Here is an 18,120-nt window from a genome sequence, read left to right as displayed (position 1 = left end):
CCTGTCTCGCTCTTGTGCAGAGACCTTCAGAGCCAGGCCCAGGCCCTCTGTTTGGGAATTACAGGAGAAAGCACTCTAAGTCTTCTATCCACCACTGGGAGTGACCCTAGGCACTCAGTCCTGACCTCACAGCCTGATTCATCCTCTCTCCCCACCTGATTTTTTATTTACAGCAGAAATGGGGACCCATGCAGTAATAGTTTAAGCAAAGCTTATAATTCTCATGGTCTGTCAGCCCTGAAATTGTGATTCTGGAAAATATTTTTATTGGGGGGGCTCACCTCTATTTCACATTTCGTGCATTAAGTGAGACTTTATTTATTTTGAAAAAGTCCCAGCATCTTCCTGTACTTTAAATTCATATAAAATGTGAACTTGCTATGCCCTCCCAGGAAACTCTGCTGTGTGCCCTCAACTTCCTCCCCAGTTGGACCAAATTATCTAAGTCAGGTTGGTAGCTGGAATAGACTTCCAATCCTGGAGACGAAGAATCCTGCCAGCCCAAGTCCCCTTTCTTCTGGGTGATAACCGTCCTAGTACAAGTCCAGGGCCCTTTCCCTTCTCCATGATTCTGTTCCTTGAATCTCTCCTTCCCTCTTCTCCTCTCTTGCTCTAAGAGAAGCTCCATTTACTATATCCAGAGGCTTCCTCAGTCCTTAGTTGAGAAATGGGCAGGTGTGCATGTTTGAGGGCAATGGGTGTAGTTGGCAGTGACAAGAGTAACCACCAGGGGGAGCCTGTGCCTAAGAAGAGACTGAGGTGGCATAGGGGAGCCCCTCAGGACTTTTTCCCCTTCATTCTGGGGCAGTAAGGCTGCCAAGCATTCCAGCCCAGGGTGGCTCCTTATAGACCTGGGAATCTAGAGCTCCTTCCTCCCCCCTTTCTGGCTCTCCTCTTTTCCTGATTACCCGGGTCAGTGTGAACCAAACTGCTACATCTACACAATGTGAACACTTCCTAAGGACAGGTTAGGAAGAACATGGCCCCTGGAGGGCCTTATTTTTTTTTTATTTTTTTATTTTTTTAGACAGGATCTCACTCTATTACTGGAGTGCCGTAGTGTGATCACAGCTCACTGCAGCCTTGACCTCCTGGGCTCAAGCAATCCTCCCACTTCAACCTCCCGAGAAGCTGGGACGACAGGCGTGTGCCACCATACCTGGCTAATTTTTTGTTTCTTTGTAGAGACAGGATTTTGCCATGTTGCCCAGGCTGGTTTTGAACTCCTGGGCTCAATCTGTTTGCCTGCCTCAGCCTCCCAAAGTGCTGGGATTATAGGCGTGAGCCACAGTGCCTAGCCTGGATGGCCATATTCAACGTAGGGATCGATCTTCCAGACCTTTGACCTCAACCCACAATTTCCACTAGCCCCTGTCACCAGTCTCTTTCTTGGAGCCTCATTGACTCAGGCCTTCCTATCCCTTCTCAAACTCTCCTGGTTTGGGGATCGGGGGCACTGGGTAGTGCCAGTTATGTCCATTGCTTTCACCTCCACCTCAACTCCCAAGATGGTCCGAGCTTAATGGCTTCTTCACCCCTGCCACTGTCCTTGGTGGCTAGGTTCTGCCTTCAGATCCACCTGACTTACTGCCATCAATTTCAGGGCTGGATCAACCAAAGAATCAGTCTGGCTTATGAAAAGAAAGGAAGAGAGCCAGAGAATCTCTACAGGCCAGAGCTTAATCCCTTCTTTTCACCCCAGGTCATAGGGCCTTGTCAGTTCCTGCATTCACAATAATAATTAGGCCGGTCGCAGTGGCTCACTCCGGTAATCCCAGCACTCTGGGAGGCCGGGGCAGGCGGATCACCTGAGGTCAGGAGTTTGAGACCAGCCTGACCAACACGGAGAAACCCCGTCTCTACTAAAAATACAAAATTAGCCAGGCATGGTTGTGCATGACTGTAATCCCAGCTACTTGGGAGGCTGAGGCAGGAGAATCGCTTGAACCCAGGAGGCAGAGGTTGCAATGAGCCAAGATCACACCACTGCCCTCCAGCCTGGGTAACAAAAGCGAAACTCTGTCTCAAAAATAATAATAATAATAATAATAATAATAATAATAATAATAATAATAAAACCTACTATGAACCTGGCACTGTGATACATGCGAGGATACCAAAATACAAATAACCATGGTCTGTGTCTTCAAGGAACTTGTATACTAATCAGGGAAATGAACAAATAACTAGGCAATCACAGTAAAAAAAAAAAGAGAAGACTGGAAGAGAAGACTGGAGAGGCAAGGCCAGACACAAAGGAAGGGATGGCTTTCTTAGGAGTTTGGCCTTTACCCTGAATATTGGGAGTAGGTGATGAACTTGATCAGATTTGCTATAGTATACAATACTCTCAGTAATCAAGGTTAGATTTGAGGAGACAGGGATACCAATTAGAAAGCCAGTATAGGCCGGGTGCGGTGGCTCACGCCTGTAATCCCAGCACTTTCAGAGGCTGAGGCAGGCGGATCACAAGGTTAGGAGTTCAAGACCAGCCTGGGCAACATAGTGAAAATCCATCTCTACTAAAAATATAAAGATTAACTGGGCATGGTGATGCACGTCTGTAGTCCCAGCTACTCGGGAGGAAGGAGAATCGCTTGAACCCAGGAGGCGGAGGTTGCAGTGGGGTGAGATTGTGCCACTGCACTCCAGCCTGGGTGACAGAGCAAGACTCCATCTCAAAAAAAAAAAAAAAGAAGAGAAAAGAAAAGAAAAGAAAAGAAAGGCCAGGCGCTGTGGCTCATGCCTGTAATCCCAGCACTTTGGGAGGCCAGGGTGGGCGGATCACAAGGTCAGGAGATACAGACCATCCTGGCTAACATGTGAAACCCCATCTCTACTAAAAACACACACACACAAAAAAAAACAAAAAACCGGGTGTGATGGCAAGCACCTGTGGTCCTAGCTACTCAGGAGGCTGAGGTAGGAGAATGGTGTGAACCTGGGAGGCGGAGCTTGCAGTGAGGTGAGATAGCGCCACTGCACTCCAGCCTGGGCAACAGAGCGAGACTGTCTCAAAAAAAAAAAAAAAAAATTAAAAAAAGAAAGAAAAAGGGAGGCTTGGGTCCCTGAGGCCACATAGGCAGTTGAAGGAGCCTTGCGCCCTGCTTCCTCGCCTTCACCCAGGATACTTGCTGGGACTACTGTGCAGTACTCCTTGTGCCTGGCTTTACTGCCATGTGAACCTGAGAGAGCTCCTGAGGTGAGGCACACCTATGGAAATGCTCCTGCCCACTGGCTTAGGATCCTCCCCTCACCTTCCCAGGGACTTCAGACCCCCCTAACTCCAGTCCTGCCTGGGGACCTTGGATCTGAGACCTTGTTCACCACTCAAAACCTTCAGCAGCTGGGTGCGGTGGCATGTTCCTAAAATCCCAGCTACTTGAGAGGCTGAGGTGGGAGGAGTGCTTGAGTTCAGGGGTTCAAGTCCAGCCTGGGCAACATAGCAAGACATTGTCTCAAAAAAAAAGAAAAGAAAAAAGGCAACCAAGCCAGGCATAGTGGCCTGTAGTTCCAGTTACTTAGGAAGCTGAGGCAGGAGGATTGCTTGAGTCCATAAGCCATTGCACTCCAGGCTGGGCAACATAGCAAGATCCTGTCTCTTAAAAACAGAAGCAAAAGGCTGGGCACGGTGGCTCACGCCTGTAATCCCAGCACTTTGGGAGGCCAAGGTGGACGGATCACCTGAGGTCAGGAGTTCGAGAGCAGCCTGACCAACATGGAGAAACCCCATCTCTACTAAAAATACAAAATTAGCCGGGTGTGGTGGTGCATGCCTGTAATCCCAGCTACTCAGGAGGCTGAGGCAGGAGAATCGCTTGAACCCGGGAGGTAGAGGTTGCGGTGAGCCAAGATCGCACCATTGCACTCCAGTCTGGACAACAAGAGTGAAGCTTCGTCTCAAAAAAATAATAATAATAAAATAAAATAAAAATAAATAAATAAATAAAAATGAAACTCATCAATGCCAGAACTTACCCCTTTCTCAGGTACTCAAGGCCAAGGACTTTGGCTTAAGATCTCCACCCTCCTATTCAGAGACCTCTGTCTGATAACCCGCTCAGGAACTCCATTAAAACTCAGTCACACGGTGATCCCTGTGCTGTTTCCAAAGTCCTGCATCCCTGAGATGTCTTCCAAAGTCCTGAGATGCAGTTGGGATCACTTGCACCCTCCACATTGAAAGGAAGGATAAGGCTAGTGTGATCAAGCACCAAGCCTGTAAAAGCAGGTAAAAGTCACCATCTAAGCCCACCTACTCTGCTCAGAGCTGCTGGGCTGGGTGGCCTTCATCTGGAGGCCCTACTAGTGGGTGGTCCCAGGGAACTTCCTTGAGCCATACAACCTTAATGAAAAACCTGGCTTCCTTCCCTTGCCCATGCCCCCAGGGGCCCACTGAGTAGAATTCCTTCTCTTCTGGGCACAGAAGGAGGACCAAGCCAAAGCTCAGGCTTGGGAGATTTGAGAAGCAACAATGATTAAGCAGGATCATGAACAGGAAGCAGCCTCCCATTGAGGAGCCATGATGAACCCAGTTTCAAGACCAAGAAGAGGAACTCCTTCCAGACCAGGAAGGGGCTGAGGTGGAGGCTAAGACTGGAACTGTCCCTACCCCTGGGCCTCTGGGAAGAACAGTAGCTTGACTCCAGATATTGGTAGGCAGCCTGGCTTGAGGGCCAGGACAAGGGCCATCCAAGTTCTGGAGGAGGCCAAGATGGCACCTCAGGACTTGGCCATGTAGATGAGCCACCTCAGGACCTCTATGAGGCTGAAGAGTTAACACCAGCCATAGATAAGACTAAGTAAGCTACTTCTCTCCCCTGAGAGACAGGAACTGTCCCTAGTCTCACTAGTCCTAGCCTGAGTCCACCTTAAGCCCAGGTTAAGGCTACCAGAATCTAAGCTGCAGGTCCCAGCTGAGGACAAAGCTGAGCGGCAGCCCTAACCTTGGCCCCAACCCTGGACAAGGGGTATCTGGGACTGGGGATGATGCTGAGTAGCTGCATCCAGGGTCCTAACCTAAGCTAGAACCAGGGGTCTATCCTAGGCTAGGCTGAGGGGTTACTTGGGTAGAAGTGAGCATGGGGCAAAGGACTCTTCAGAGTTGAGTCTGTTGAATAAATCCAGACAAGCAGAGATCTGTGTTGCAGACGCTCTTATTTCTTGACTTGGGAGAGTCAGCAGGAATATGGGGCTCTCCAGATAGCTCTGCTCCCAGTGAATTTTGTTACTGAGCCAGAGAGCTCTGCAGGCAGCTCTCCTGTCTGTGGCAAATCTTCCCCTAAACTAGAGGCTGCTCCAGAAATCCTGGTGGAGACAGGCAAGGACCCAGGGCCCAGCAAAGTTCCTACTCCGGAGCAGAGGAGTCCTGGGGAAAGGAAGGGTGGAGCTCTGTAGTCCTCCTCCTCCTCTAAGCGGGCCAGGGAAGCCGGCATGGAGCCAGGGATGGGGAGCACATCCAAGCCCAAGCAGGTGGGAGCTACTGGGCTGTTCAGTGAGGTGGCTCCAATCTTTGAGCTGCCACTTTCTAGCCAAATGAACTTGGTCATTTAATTTTTCTAAACTTCTATTTCCTGTAAAATGGGAATAACATCAGTACTTTCCCCACTGGGGTTATGAGAAGCTGAGGGATTATATAAAGATGAGAATGCCTGGCTTCTATTAAATGCTCATAAATGTTAACTATTTTCATGATTGGAAGTGGGGACTTTAGCCAAAAGATCCAGATCCAACCACTCCCTCTATAACCTGCATCCTCTGAGACCTATAGCTGTTTAAAAACACACAACTGTGTATATATTAAACTATGTATATATTTAACACACACATCTTAAAACTAGCTCCAGATGACAGAACAGTATTGCATACACAGGTCCATATATGGGACCCTCCAAGTCCCAGGCACCCTTCCCTGATCACTGTGTCCCAGAAATGATTTCCTTGTCAGTGACACAGAGGACCTGTCCAAGCAAGCCTCCAGTCCCAAGCAAGCCTCCAGGCCCTGAGTGTTCTGATGCCTGAAGGGTAGTCATAGGTCTCGAGGTGGAGTCGGGGGTGGAGTGCTGGGGTCCCATAGGATGTCCTCATATGGGCTTAGAACAGGGCCCGACGGCCATCCTTGAGCCCCAGTCTGCTCCAGCAGGGCTTTGAGCAAGCCCACAGTGAGAGGGGGCTCTGCTCCAGGCTCAGGGAATGGGGTAGGGGGCCCCACCTCATCTGGGAGGTATGTCCTCAGTAGAAGCAAGAGCTCAGTTGGAGCCAGTCCTGGTGGGCACAGGCGGCAAAGGAGGGGGAGGTGAGCATCAAGCCGGCGGTGCTGGGCAAACTCGGCCAGCAGCAGTTTGAAGATTTCACTTTGAAGCAGGGGACTAGACGGGCCGAGGGCCAGGCCAGCATCCAGAGCCCGATCCCATTGCTCCTTTTGCACCAGCTGACCGACAGCTTGGAGCACAGCTTTAGGCCGCCCACTGCTCAAGAGCAGCTCTAGCTCCAGAGCCTCAGGCCTGGTCCCCTCCTCACCTAGCACTGCCAGGGCTCGGCGATACAGGGGCAGTCCCGGGCCCCCTGCCCCCCAGCCCGGCCCACCCTGCTGCTGTGCCAGCTCCACAAAGGGTGGCAGCCATCGAGGCTCCAGCCGGCACAGGCATTGGCACATGAGTTCAAAGGGGGGCAGTATTCCATTGGGGGGTTCCTTTCCAGCGGTTATTCCCCCTAACACTTTCTTCCACACATCAGGGGGTGCTTGGGACCTCAGCTTGCCATTCCCATCTGGCTGGAGCTGCAGGGCCCTGAGGGTGGCACCCCAGGCTGCTGTAGGAAGGGCTTGGAAAACGGTGTTGAGCTGGGCCAGCTGGTCTCCTATTAACTCAGTCCTCAGCAGGCGTGCCACTTCCTGCTCCGCCAGCTCAGTCCAACCAGCCTCCTCATCATCCCCAGCCACCAGCTGGGCCTTCAGCTGTTCTAAGCCTCGGTAATCCCGAAGCTCGGTCCTCAACATGGTCAGCAGTGTAGATGGGGGCAGGTGGCCCTGGAGGATGGAGGCCAGAGCCTGAGGTGCCCGGAATGTGCTGCTGTGTCTCAGTTCTTCTGGAGTGAGCTGGGCACCCCGCAGGCTCCGCCGCTGGTAGTACCCGCAGGCCTCCTCAAACACCAGATCCTTGGCTAAAGGCAACTCAACACCCTGTGGGGCTTCCCAGCCCACACAAAACAGACCCAAGGCTGAAAGCAGACGAAGATTCCCTCGGGTCTCCAGCTCTTCCTCATCCTCCATGCCGGGGGCTGGCGGTTCTAGCAGATGTACCCTGTCTGTACTTAGGACCTTCCTCTCCAGCAGCTGCCCACTGCCCATGTCCAGCAGTTCCAATGTGGAGCCCAGCACACAGGCCAGAGTGCCCTGAAATGTGCCTAGGGCTGCAGACCCCCACGGGCCTACAGGTGCCTCCTGCAGGGTGCCCACAGCCCTGGTACCACCGTGGGACTGCACTAGGCTCACAGTGCCCCCGAAGTCAAGCAACAGCAGGCCCTGGGGAGTTGGGGCCCAGGTGTGTACAGCCAGTGGCTCCCTGGGGGACAGCAACCCAGGGAGGCCTCGGAGCAGGGTCCGGAAGTCCCATGTGTCCCCTCGTCCAGGATTCAGACTCTTACTGTAGGAGAGGCCAAGCCGTGGGGCAGCCACCATCACTTTGCCCTTGCCTGGGCTCCAGATGAGTAGAACGTGGGCCACGCCAGGCCAGGTGGTGGCAGTGGGCACCAGGAAGAGTTGTCTGCAGGAGGCCAGCAGCCCCAAGGCCGGGCAGTGGTGCAACAGGACGTGTGTGCGGCCCAGGCTAGTGCTAGCTTCCCCGCTGGGCTCCAGGGTCCGGACGCACACACAGTGGCTGAAAGCGGCTGCTGGCGACCCTGACGGGCCCTCGGCCCGGGCCTGGCGCTCCTCGCACCACACCAGGCGGCCTCGGAGCGCCGCCACTGCCACAACGCGGGCTCCCCCGCCCGGACACAGCTCGGTGCTCTGCAGCTGCCGCCAGCCAGGCCCCACGCCAGCGCCCCACACCTCGGCCAGGCCACTCTCCCACACCAGCACCAGCGCCGGCCGCGCTGGCCACGGCAGGAAGAAGGCGTCCAGCGGGGAGGGCTGGCCGGCCGGCCAGGCCCGCTCTAGCTCCGCGCCGGGCCCTCGCGACGCGACTAGCAGCTGTGGGGCTACCGCCCCCGGGGGTCGCAGGAGCAGCAAGTGGCGGCCGTCCGGGCTGCCACGGACTCGGACCGCTGAGTCCCCGGCCAGCAGCTCCCGGAGCCGCGCCGCGCCGCCGAAGGCGCTCAGGTCCGAGAGCAGCCGCAGAGTCCCCGAGCGCTTCATGGCGCCGCCGCGCGGGAGCGCGCCCAGGCTTTGCCCAGGTCCAGCCGCCCAGGAGGGCGAGGCCCGATTCTCGGGGGAGCGGAGCAGGGCCAAGACTTCCGTCTCCCGTGGATGAGGTGAGCAGAGGCCGGGCTGAGCGTCGACTCCGCCCCGCCCGGCCGGCTCCGGGATGGCTCCCGCAGTCGCCGGGCCGGCACTACACGCCCGCCGGAGGAGGAGCCACGGGAGCGCCCTAGGGGCTCAGCGCCTGGACTGCGCCCGCCCGGGCACGCTCTCGGCGCAGGGGGAGGCCCTTCCCCAGACCCCAGGACGCCGCCCAGTGGCCCGGAGTTCTACGCAGGAATAGGGATTCCAGCCCCCTGAGCCCCTCTCCCAAGGATTTCACCCCAATTTACTCATTCAGGAAATTTTTGTTGAGCACATGCTTTGTGCCAGCCCTAAACAAAATAGAAAACCTCAACCTCATGGAGATGACAATCTAGTGGAAATAGTAATAAACATGGCTGGGCGCGGTGGCTCACGCCTATAATCTTAGCACTTTGGGCGGCTGAGGTGGGAGGATTGCTTGAGGCCAGGCGTTCGAGACCAGCCTGAGCAACATAGGCAGACCTTGTCTCTATAAAAATTTTAAAAAGACAGAAAGAAAGAGAGAGAGAGAGAGAGAAGGAAGGAAAGAAGGAAGGAAGGAAGGAAAGAAAACCACTTCCATATCAGTATGTGACAGCCTTCTCTATCCCCTAGTCCCTTTTACAGATAAGGAGGATGAAGCAGAGAGAGATTACGTAACTTAACTAAGATCAAGCAGGTATTAAATGGTGGAGGTGGGATTTCAACCACAGGCCCTCTGGCTCCAGAGTCAGTGCACCAAATCACTTTATCATATCAACAACTCATCACCCAAACCAAAACAGAGAAACATAATTTGGAAGCACTGAGCCTGTGTACCGACTCTTCAGTAACATCTACAAATTTGTGTGCAGGAGTCCTTCCACCCCTTGACTGCCTTTTCAGGTGAGCAGTTTTCCTCCTCTCTCCAAGGCCAATCCCCCTTTATGAGCTCTGCCTCTCCTCCCCGGTCCCTATCTTCCTTGAGAACTTGCATCCATTTCTGTTTCACTGACCTCATTCCGTCCTCAGCATAGAAATACCCTGTCATCTCTCCTGTCTTGGAATTCGTTCTTTCATCCTCATCTCCCCACTTCCACCTCCATCACTCCCTCCCCCTTTCCTTTCTCAGTCAATTTTCTTGCAAGGATGCTACATTTGCCACCTCCACTTTCTTTCCTTCTATCCTCAATCCATTACTTCCCTGAAGTAGTTTTTGCTGAGGTCTTCAAGGACATTTTTATTTGACAGCCTTCTCATTGAAAGTCCCTCCTGTGGTTTGTACTGCATCTTTCCTGGCTGGTTTTCCCTTTTTTTTTTTTAGATAGCACTACCTTCAGAGTTTTATTTGCCTTTGGTTCATCTTCCTCCATCCTTTATTGATTGATTGATTGAGATAGAGTCTCACTCTGTCACCCAGGTTTGAGTGAAGTGGCGCCATCTTGGCTCACTGCAACCTCTGCCTCCTGGGTTCAAGCGATTCTCCTGCCCAGCCTCCCGAGTAGCTAGGATTACAGGCACCCACCACCACGCCCACCTAATTTTTATATTTTTAGTACAGACAGGTTTTCACCTTCTTGGCCAGGATGGTCTTGATCTCTTGACCTTGTGATCCACATGCCTCGGCCTCCCAAAGTGCTGGGATTACAGGCATGAGCCACTGTGACTGGCCTATTTACTTTTTTATTGAGATAGAGTCTTGCTCCGTTGCCCAGGTAGAAGTGCAGTGGCGCAATCTCGGCTCGCTGCAATCTCCATCTCCCAGGATCAAGCGATTCTCCTGCCTAAGCCTCCCTCCCTAGTAGCTGGGATTTCAGAAGTGCACCACCATGCCCAGCTACTTTTTGTATTTTTAGTAGAGGTCGGGTTTTGCTATGTTGGTTGGCCAGGCTGGTCTCAAACTCCAGGCAAGTGATCTGCCCGCCTTAGCCTCTCAAAATGTTAGAATTACAGGCGTGAGCCACTGCACCCGGCCCCTCCATCATCCTTTAAATGTGCTCTTCCTCCTATATCCTGATTCCACTTTGAGCCCCTTTCTTTTTTTCTTTTGCCTACAGCTCAGACATCTCTGCTAAGCTCTACACAAAAAAAGAGCATCCAAATGTCTACTAAATATTTATTTCTGCCTAGATGTCTCATCTCACAGACATTTCATTCTCAACATGTCCTAAACATCATCTTCCTGCCCCAAACTGCTCCTCCTTCAATTGCTCTTAGTTGACATAGATTTCTTTTGTTTTTGTATCCTATCCTCATATTTAGAGTAGAGCCTGACACAAAGAAAGTCTCCACAGATATTTGGTGAAGGAATCATTACGTTTTCATGGGCACATGTTTGTGTGTGTGATATCACTTAGAAAACTTTTCCTTAAAAATTACAGAAGTAGGCCAGGCACGGTGGTTCACGCATGCAGTTCCAGCTACTCAGGAGGCTGAGGCGAGAGGATTACTTGAGGCCAGGAGTTGGAATCTGTGGTGTGCAATGATTGTGCCTGTGAATAGCCACTGCACTACAGCCTGGGCAACATGGCAAGCATCCTGTCTCTTAAAAAAAAAAAAGTTACAGAAATAGACCATGGCTGTCTTAAGCAAAAATGAAGTTATTTAGAAGAACATAGGGGACTCACAGAATCTTCAGGAGAAAGGAAGAACATGTGTGGCAAATGGTCACGAACCAAGACACCCACCAAAGACAAAGAAGTAGGAAGCACAACTTTTTTTTTTTTTTTTTAGACAGAGTCTTGCTGTCTCCCCAGGCTGGAGTGCAGTGGCACAATCTCGGCTCACTGCAACCTCTGCCTCCTGGGATTAAACAATTCTTCCACCTCAGCCTCCCGAGTAGTTGGTATCACAGGTGCACACCACCACACCCTGCTAATTTTTGTATTTTTTGTAGAGACGGGGTTTTGCCATGTTGGCCAGGCTGGTCTCGAACTCCTGGCCTCAGGTGATCCACCTGCCTTGGCCTCCCAAAGTGCTAGGATTACAGGTATGAGCCACTGCACCTGGCCACAACAGTTTTTTTAGCCGGAACAATTTGTTAAAGATACCGTGATCTCTGGTGCTATACAAGCTGATCACTGCACTGGAAGACAGAACCTGTTATGAATAAATTCTGATCATACCTTCTCTCTTGCCCCTGCCCACTTTTTTATATTCTATTAGGGTACAACTTTGATTTTTTTAAAAAACTGCAAATTGACCGGGTGCGGTGGCTCACACCTGTACTCCCAGCACTTTGGGAGGCTGAGGCAGGCGGATCACCTGAGTTCAAGAGTTCTAGACCAGCCTGACCAACATGGAGAAACCCTGTCTCTACTAAAAGTACAAAATTAGCCCAGCGTGGTGGCGCATGCCTGTAATCCTAGCTACTCAGGAGGCTGAGGCAGGAGAATCGCGTGAACCCAGGAGGCGGAGGTTGCGGTGAGCCGAAGTCACGCCATTGCACTCCAGCCTGGACAACAAGAGCGAAATTGCATCTCAGAAAAAAACAAAAACAAAAACAAAAACAAAACCTGCTAATCATGTCTTTCTTTTTCTTTTCTTTTCTTTTTTTTTTTTTGAGATGGAGTCTTGCTCTGTCACCCAGGCTACAGTGCAGTGGTGCGATGTCAGCTCACTGAAACCTCCGCCTTCCAGGTTCAAGCGATTCTCCTGCCTTAGCCTCCCAAGTAGCTGGGATTACAGGTGCCCACCACCGTGCCCGGCTAATTTTTGTAGTTTTAGTAGAGACAGGGTTTCACTATCTTGGCCAGGCTGGTCTCAAACTCCTGACCTCAGGTGATCCACCCGCCTCGGCTTCCCAAAGTGCTGGGATTACAGGCGTAAGCCACCGCGCCAGGTCAATCATGTCTTATACTATTGTGTAAGTAGACAAGAAAAATAAAACTCTACCAAGGAAGAACCTGAACTTCTGTGTTAAGAGGTGTTTCCTAATAGATCTGGATTCAAACGCTTCCCCACTTCTCACTAACTTTACATCTCTCTCTCTCTTTTTTTTTTTTTGAGTTGGGCTCTTGCTCTGTTGCCCAGGCTGGAGTGCAGTGGCACGATCGCTACTCACTGCAACCTCTGCCTCCTGGGTTCAAGCGACTCTCCTGCCTCAGCTTCCCGAGTACAGGCACCTGCCACCATGCCTGGCTAATTTTTGTATATGTATATTTTTTTAGTAGAAAGAGGGTTTCCCCATGTTGGCCAGGCTGGTCTCGAACTCCTGACCTCAAGTAATCCACCGGTCTTGGCCTCCCAAAGTGCTAGGATTACAGGTGTGAGCCACTGTGCTCTCTCTCATTCTCTTTCTCTCTCTCTCTCTTTTTTTTTTTTTTTTTTTTTTGACAAGGAGTCTCATTGTCACCCAGGCTGGAGTGCAGTGGCGCGATTTCGGCTCACTGCAACCTCCGCCTCCCGGGTTCGAGCTATTCTCCTGCCTCAGCCTCCTGAGTAGCTGGGACTACAGTTGCATGCCACCACACCTGGCTAATTTTTTGTATTTTTAGTAGACATGGGGTTTCACCGTGTTAGCCAGGATGGGCTCGATCTCCTGACCTGGTGATCCACCTGCCTCGGCCTCCCACAGTGCTGGGATTATAGGCATGAGCCACCGCACCCAGCCCACATCTCTTTATGAAGAACTAAAGCGCCAGGCGCGTTGGCTCATGCCTGTAATCCCAGCACTTTGGGAGGCCAAGGCAGGTGGATCACGAGGTCAGGAGATTGAGACCATCCTGGCTAACACGGTGAAACCCTGTCTCTACTAAAAATACAAAAAATTAGCCAGGCGTGGTGGTGGGTGCCTGTAGTCCCAGCTACTCGGGAGGCTGAGGCAGGAGAATGGCGTGAACCCAGGAGGCGGAGCTTGCAGTGAGTTGAAATTTTGCCACTGCACTCCAGCCTGAGCCACAGAGCAAGACTCTGTCTCAAAAAAAAAAAAAAAAAAGAAAAAAAGAAATAAAGCCCTTGAAAGCTGCACCTAGTGTCTGAACCCAGGTCACATACCCTCACTTATCTTGGTTGCCCAGGGCATAGTTTTCCATTGAGACTACACCCAAGGAGGAGTCTTCCAGAATAAAGGAGGAAGAATTCAATGCTGAATAACCTAAACAATATGACATAGAGTTTTTGTTATCCCCATTTTCTAGATGAGGAAACTAAGTCTCAGAGAGCTCAACTGATTGCTCAGTCTTAGAGTTAGTGGGTAGCAGATCTGGGATCCCTTCTCATAGTTTTCCAGAGGTAGTGCTCTTACCTACTCAGTATATGGCCTTCTATATTTATTCTAGTCTGCATCTGTATGAAATGGACTTCCCTGGCATAGATGTGGGCAATGTATTGTGTTGCTTCATTCTCATACCTTCTTTCTTTTTCTCCTCTCCTCTAACGCTTGACTCAATCTTCACCTTTCTCAGAAAGCCTCTGGAGATTCACATGACATTTTCCCTCCTCTGAATTTTCAAGGCATTTACAACTTGAGCCTTTGTATTCCAGCTTGTATTCATTGAGATTTAAAACATTCAATTGTATATATCTCTATCTCTGTACCTATCACTTTGTTACAATATACTCTCAGAATTGTTATTTGTCTTTTTACTCCTCCCAGGATTGGATATTCAGTAGGTGCCAAGGGGAAAAATGTTGTTTATTTTATTTTATTTGAGACAGGGTCTCACTCAGTTGCCCAGGCTGGAGTGTAGTGGTTCACTCTAGCCTCTACCTCCCAGGCTCAAGCAATCCTCCAACCTCAGCCTCCCAAGTAGCTGTGACTACAGGTGCACTCAGCTAATTTTTTAAATTTTTAGTAGAGATGAGGTCTCATTATATTTCCCGAGCTGGTCTCAAACTCCTGAGCTCAAGCAGTCCTCCTGCCTTGACCTCCCAAAGATTACAGGCATGTAATTGCTGTAATTACAGCTGGGATTACACGCATGAGCCACGGCAGCATGCCAGAAAAATAATTTTGTTAAAAAGAAATCAGATACGCCCGGGCATGGTGGCTCACGCCTGTAACCCCAGCACTTTGGGAGGCCGAGATGGGTGGATCACGTGAAGTCAGGAGTTCGAGACCAGCCTGACCAACATGGAGAAACCCCGCCTCTACTAAAAATACAAAAACTAGCTGGGCGTGGTGGCACATGCCTATAATGCCAGCTACTTGGGAGGCTGAGGCAGGAGAATTGCTTGAACCCGGAAGGCGGAGGTTGCAGTGAGCCAAGATAGTGCCATTGCGCTTCAGCTTGGGCAATAGAGTGAGGCTTCATCTCAAAATAAAAAATCAGGTATAGAACAGGGTTCTTTTAGCTGAACACAGGATTCTCACTGGTATTCAAGAACTATTGGGGTTCACCTCAGGATACCTTTCTCTTGCCCCTGCCCACTCTTTTATATTCTATTAGAGTACAGCTTTAATTTTTTTTTTTTTTTTTTGAGATGGAGTCTCACTCTGTCGCCCAGGCTGGAGTGCAGTGGTGCGATCTCGGCTCACTGCAAGCTCCGCCTCCTGGGTTCACGCCATTCTCCTGCCTCAGCCTCCCAAGTAGCTGGGACTACAGGCACCCATCACCACGCCCGGCTAATTTTTAGTAGAGACAGGGTTTCACTGTTTTAGCCAAGATGGTCTCGATCTCCTGGCCTTGTGATCCACCTGCCTCGGCCTCCCAAAGTGCTGGGATTACAGGCGTGAGCCACCGCGCCGGGCCTGCTTTAATTTTTTTAACAGCCAATCATGTCTTACACTACTGTGTAAGTAGACAAGAAAAATAAAACTCTACCAAGGTAGAACCTGAACTTCTGGATTGAGAGGTCTTTCCTGACAGATCTGGGTTTGAACTCTGTAGGGTCCAGCCCTACAGGGCCTGTGGGTTTTCTGTTCGTGTGTGGAGACGAGAGATGGTAGAAATAAAGACACAAGACAAAGAGAAGAAAAGACAGCTGGGCCCGGGGGACCACTACCACCAAGACACAGAGACTGGTAGTGGCCCCGAATGCCTGGCCACGCTGCTATTTATTGTATACAAGGCAAGGGGGCAGGGTAAGGAGTGCGAGTCATCTCCAATGATAGGTAAGGTTACACAAGTCACGTGTCTGCTGGACAGGGGGCCCTTCCCTATTAGGTAGCCGAAGCAGAGAGAGAGAGGGGACAGCTTACGTCATTATTTCTTCTATGCATTTCTCAGAAAGATCAAAGACTTTAATACTTTTACTAGTTCTGCTACTGCTATCTAGAAGGCGGAGCCAGGTGTACAGAGCGGAACAGGAAAGTGAACCAGGAGCATGACCTCTGAAGCACAGCATCACAAGGAGAGGTTTAAGCCTCCGGATGGCTGCGGGTAGGCCTGGCTGATGTCAGGCTTCCCACAAGAGGTGGTGAAGCAGAGTGTTCTCTAACTTCCCCAGGGAAAGGCCCATCTGCTAAGTAACAGGTGCCTTCCCAGGCACTGGCGCTATGGCTAGTCCAAGGTCTGCTAAGTAACGGGTGCCTTCTTAGGCACTGGCATTACCGCTAGACCAAGGAGCCCTCTAGTGGCCCTGTCTGGGCGTGACAGAGGGCTCACACTTGCCTTCTGGTCACTTCTCACCGTGTCCCTTCAGCTCTTAACTCTGTATGGCCTGGTTTTCCTAAATTATAATTGTAAAATATAAGTTATTAATAAAAGTAATGCTACAAACTAATGATTAATAATATTCATATATAATCACACCTATATTCTATTTCTAATATAGCTATTCTTATTTTAATTATTTTCTTTATTATACTGGAACAGCTTGTGTCTTCGGTCTCTTGCCTTGGCACCTGGGTGGCTTGCCGCCCACAGAACTCTTCTCCACTTCTTTTTTTTTTGAGACAGAGTCTCGCTCTGTCACCCAGGTTGGTGACACGAGTGTGATGGCACGATCTTGGCTCACTGCAACCTCAGCCTCCCAGGTTCAAGCGATTCTCCTGCCTCAGCCTCCCGAGTAGCTGGGATTACAGAGGACTGCCAACATGCCCGGCCATTTTTTGTATTTTTAGTAGAGATGGGGTTTCACCATGTTGGCCAGGCTGGTCTCGAACTCCTGACCTCAGGTGATCCACCTGCCTCAGCCTTCCAAAGTGCTGGGATTACAGGCGTGAGCCACCACACCCGGCTTATTTTATTTTTTTTTACTTGTTTTTTCTTTTTAATAGTATTCTTGTTGTTAATAGCGCATCTTTTTAAACCTTCCGTTTGTGTATAAGAAAACAAGAGACTCAGGCTGGGCGCGGTGGCTCACGCCTGTAATCCCAGCACTTTGGGAGGCAGAGGCGGGTGGATCACCTGAGGCCAGGAGTTTGAGACCAGCCTGGCAACATGGTGAAACCTTGTCTCTACTAAAAAATACAAAAATTAGCCGGGCGTGGTGGTACACTCCTGTAATCCCAGCTACTGGGGAGGCTGAGGCAGGAGACTGTCTTGAAATCGGGAGGCAGAGGTTGCGGTGAGCCGAGATCGCACCACTGCACTCCAGCCTGGGCAATAGAGTGAGACACCATCTCAAAGAAAAAAAAAAAAAAAAGAAAACAGAGATCAGAGGCGGGGAGTGGTGGCACGTGCCTGTAATCCCAGCTACCAGAGGCAGAGGCAGGAGGGCTGCTTGAGCCTAGGTGGTGGAGGCTGCACTGAGCTGTAATTGTGCCACTGCGGCACTCCAGCCTGGGCAAGGGCAAGATCCCGTCTCAAAAAAAAAAAAAAAAAAAAAAAGGAAAAGAAAAGAAAATATATTTCTGGCCAAGTTAATAAGAGCTTTACACGCTACTTTGCACTTATCAGGCACACACGTATTTGTTGAAAGAATGAGTTTGTTTTCAATCTTTCACGTACAAAGTTGTAATACACATTTGGAAAATATATCTTTCCAAACTTCGCCAGTATTTCTAGAAGATACATGTATTCCTAGAAGTAAAATTGCTAAGGTCACAGAGTCGGCCATGTTTCGGAAAACTGCTACTGCGACCCAGTAGGCCCTCAATAGACAATTCCACTGCGAATTTATTTCTCGCGATGCCTTTCGGGAGTTGTAGTCTTTGCCATACTTGCTGGGAATCGTGGTCTGAGCCGGTCTCAGGAAGCGGGCGTGGACTAACCCACTGTGCGCTGGGCTTTAGGACCCGGCGGGGCGCGGGGACGCGAGAAGGGTCGGGGAGGTCGGGAGCGCGCCCGTGAGCCCGGAGCAGCGGCAGCGTCGGTGGCGTCGGGAGCGAGCGGGCCCGGGAACGGCGCGGGTGGTAGAGGAGGAGCCGTGGGCTCGGTAAGCGGCGGCGGCCCGGCCCGGCCCGGTCCTCGAACCTGACCAACCCTGCGGGTCCTGCCATACTAGGCCTTGGCCCCGAGGCGTTTCTGGGGGCGGGGCCTGCGCTGGCCGCGGGGACAACAGGGACGCGAGGGGAGAGGGAGGGAGGACGGCTGCTGAGGCTGCGTGTGCCGGGTAGGGCTGGGCCTGGGGGCGGCCGAGCCTAGAGAGAAACGGCTTCGCTCTTCCAGTGGCCGGTCCCTCGGACTACCCGGTCCGGGTCACGTCCCTCCCTCTCCCCCATCCCTGCGGGGCCTTCTGGCTTCCGAGGCGCTGACCTTTGACCCCGCCAGCTGCCTCGAGAGCCGCCTCCCCGGTTGTTCTTGGTCCTGGGGTGCGGGCGTAGGGCAAAGCAC

The 18,120-nt window shown here is 51.4% G+C and overlaps 1 protein-coding gene across 1 annotated transcript; it reads right to left on the bottom strand.

Annotated features, from left to right (window-relative positions):
• Nucleotides 1-5,795: 5,795 nt before the first annotated feature.
• HPS6 (HPS6 biogenesis of lysosomal organelles complex 2 subunit 3) lies at nt 5,796-8,607 on the bottom strand. Its single transcript, XM_024254233.3, has one exon. The coding sequence runs from the start codon at nt 8,354-8,356 to the stop codon at nt 6,029-6,031; it is 2,328 nt and encodes a 775-aa protein (XP_024110001.1). The 5' UTR covers nt 8,357-8,607; the 3' UTR covers nt 5,796-6,028.
• Between the last annotated feature and the right edge of the window lie 9,513 nt (nt 8,608-18,120).

Source organism: Pongo abelii, chromosome 8, assembly GCF_028885655.2.
Source record: "Pongo abelii isolate AG06213 chromosome 8, NHGRI_mPonAbe1-v2.0_pri, whole genome shotgun sequence".
Taxonomy (NCBI): Eukaryota; Metazoa; Chordata; class Mammalia; order Primates; family Hominidae; genus Pongo; species Pongo abelii.
The sequence above is the reverse complement of the archived record's forward strand: the minus strand, read 5'-3'. Positions and strand labels throughout refer to the sequence as shown.

Coding starts and splice junctions, on each gene's coding strand:
- HPS6 (XM_024254233.3), bottom strand. CDS start 8,356: ATGAAGCGCTCGGGGACTCTGCGGCTGCTCTCGGACCTGAGCGCCTTC.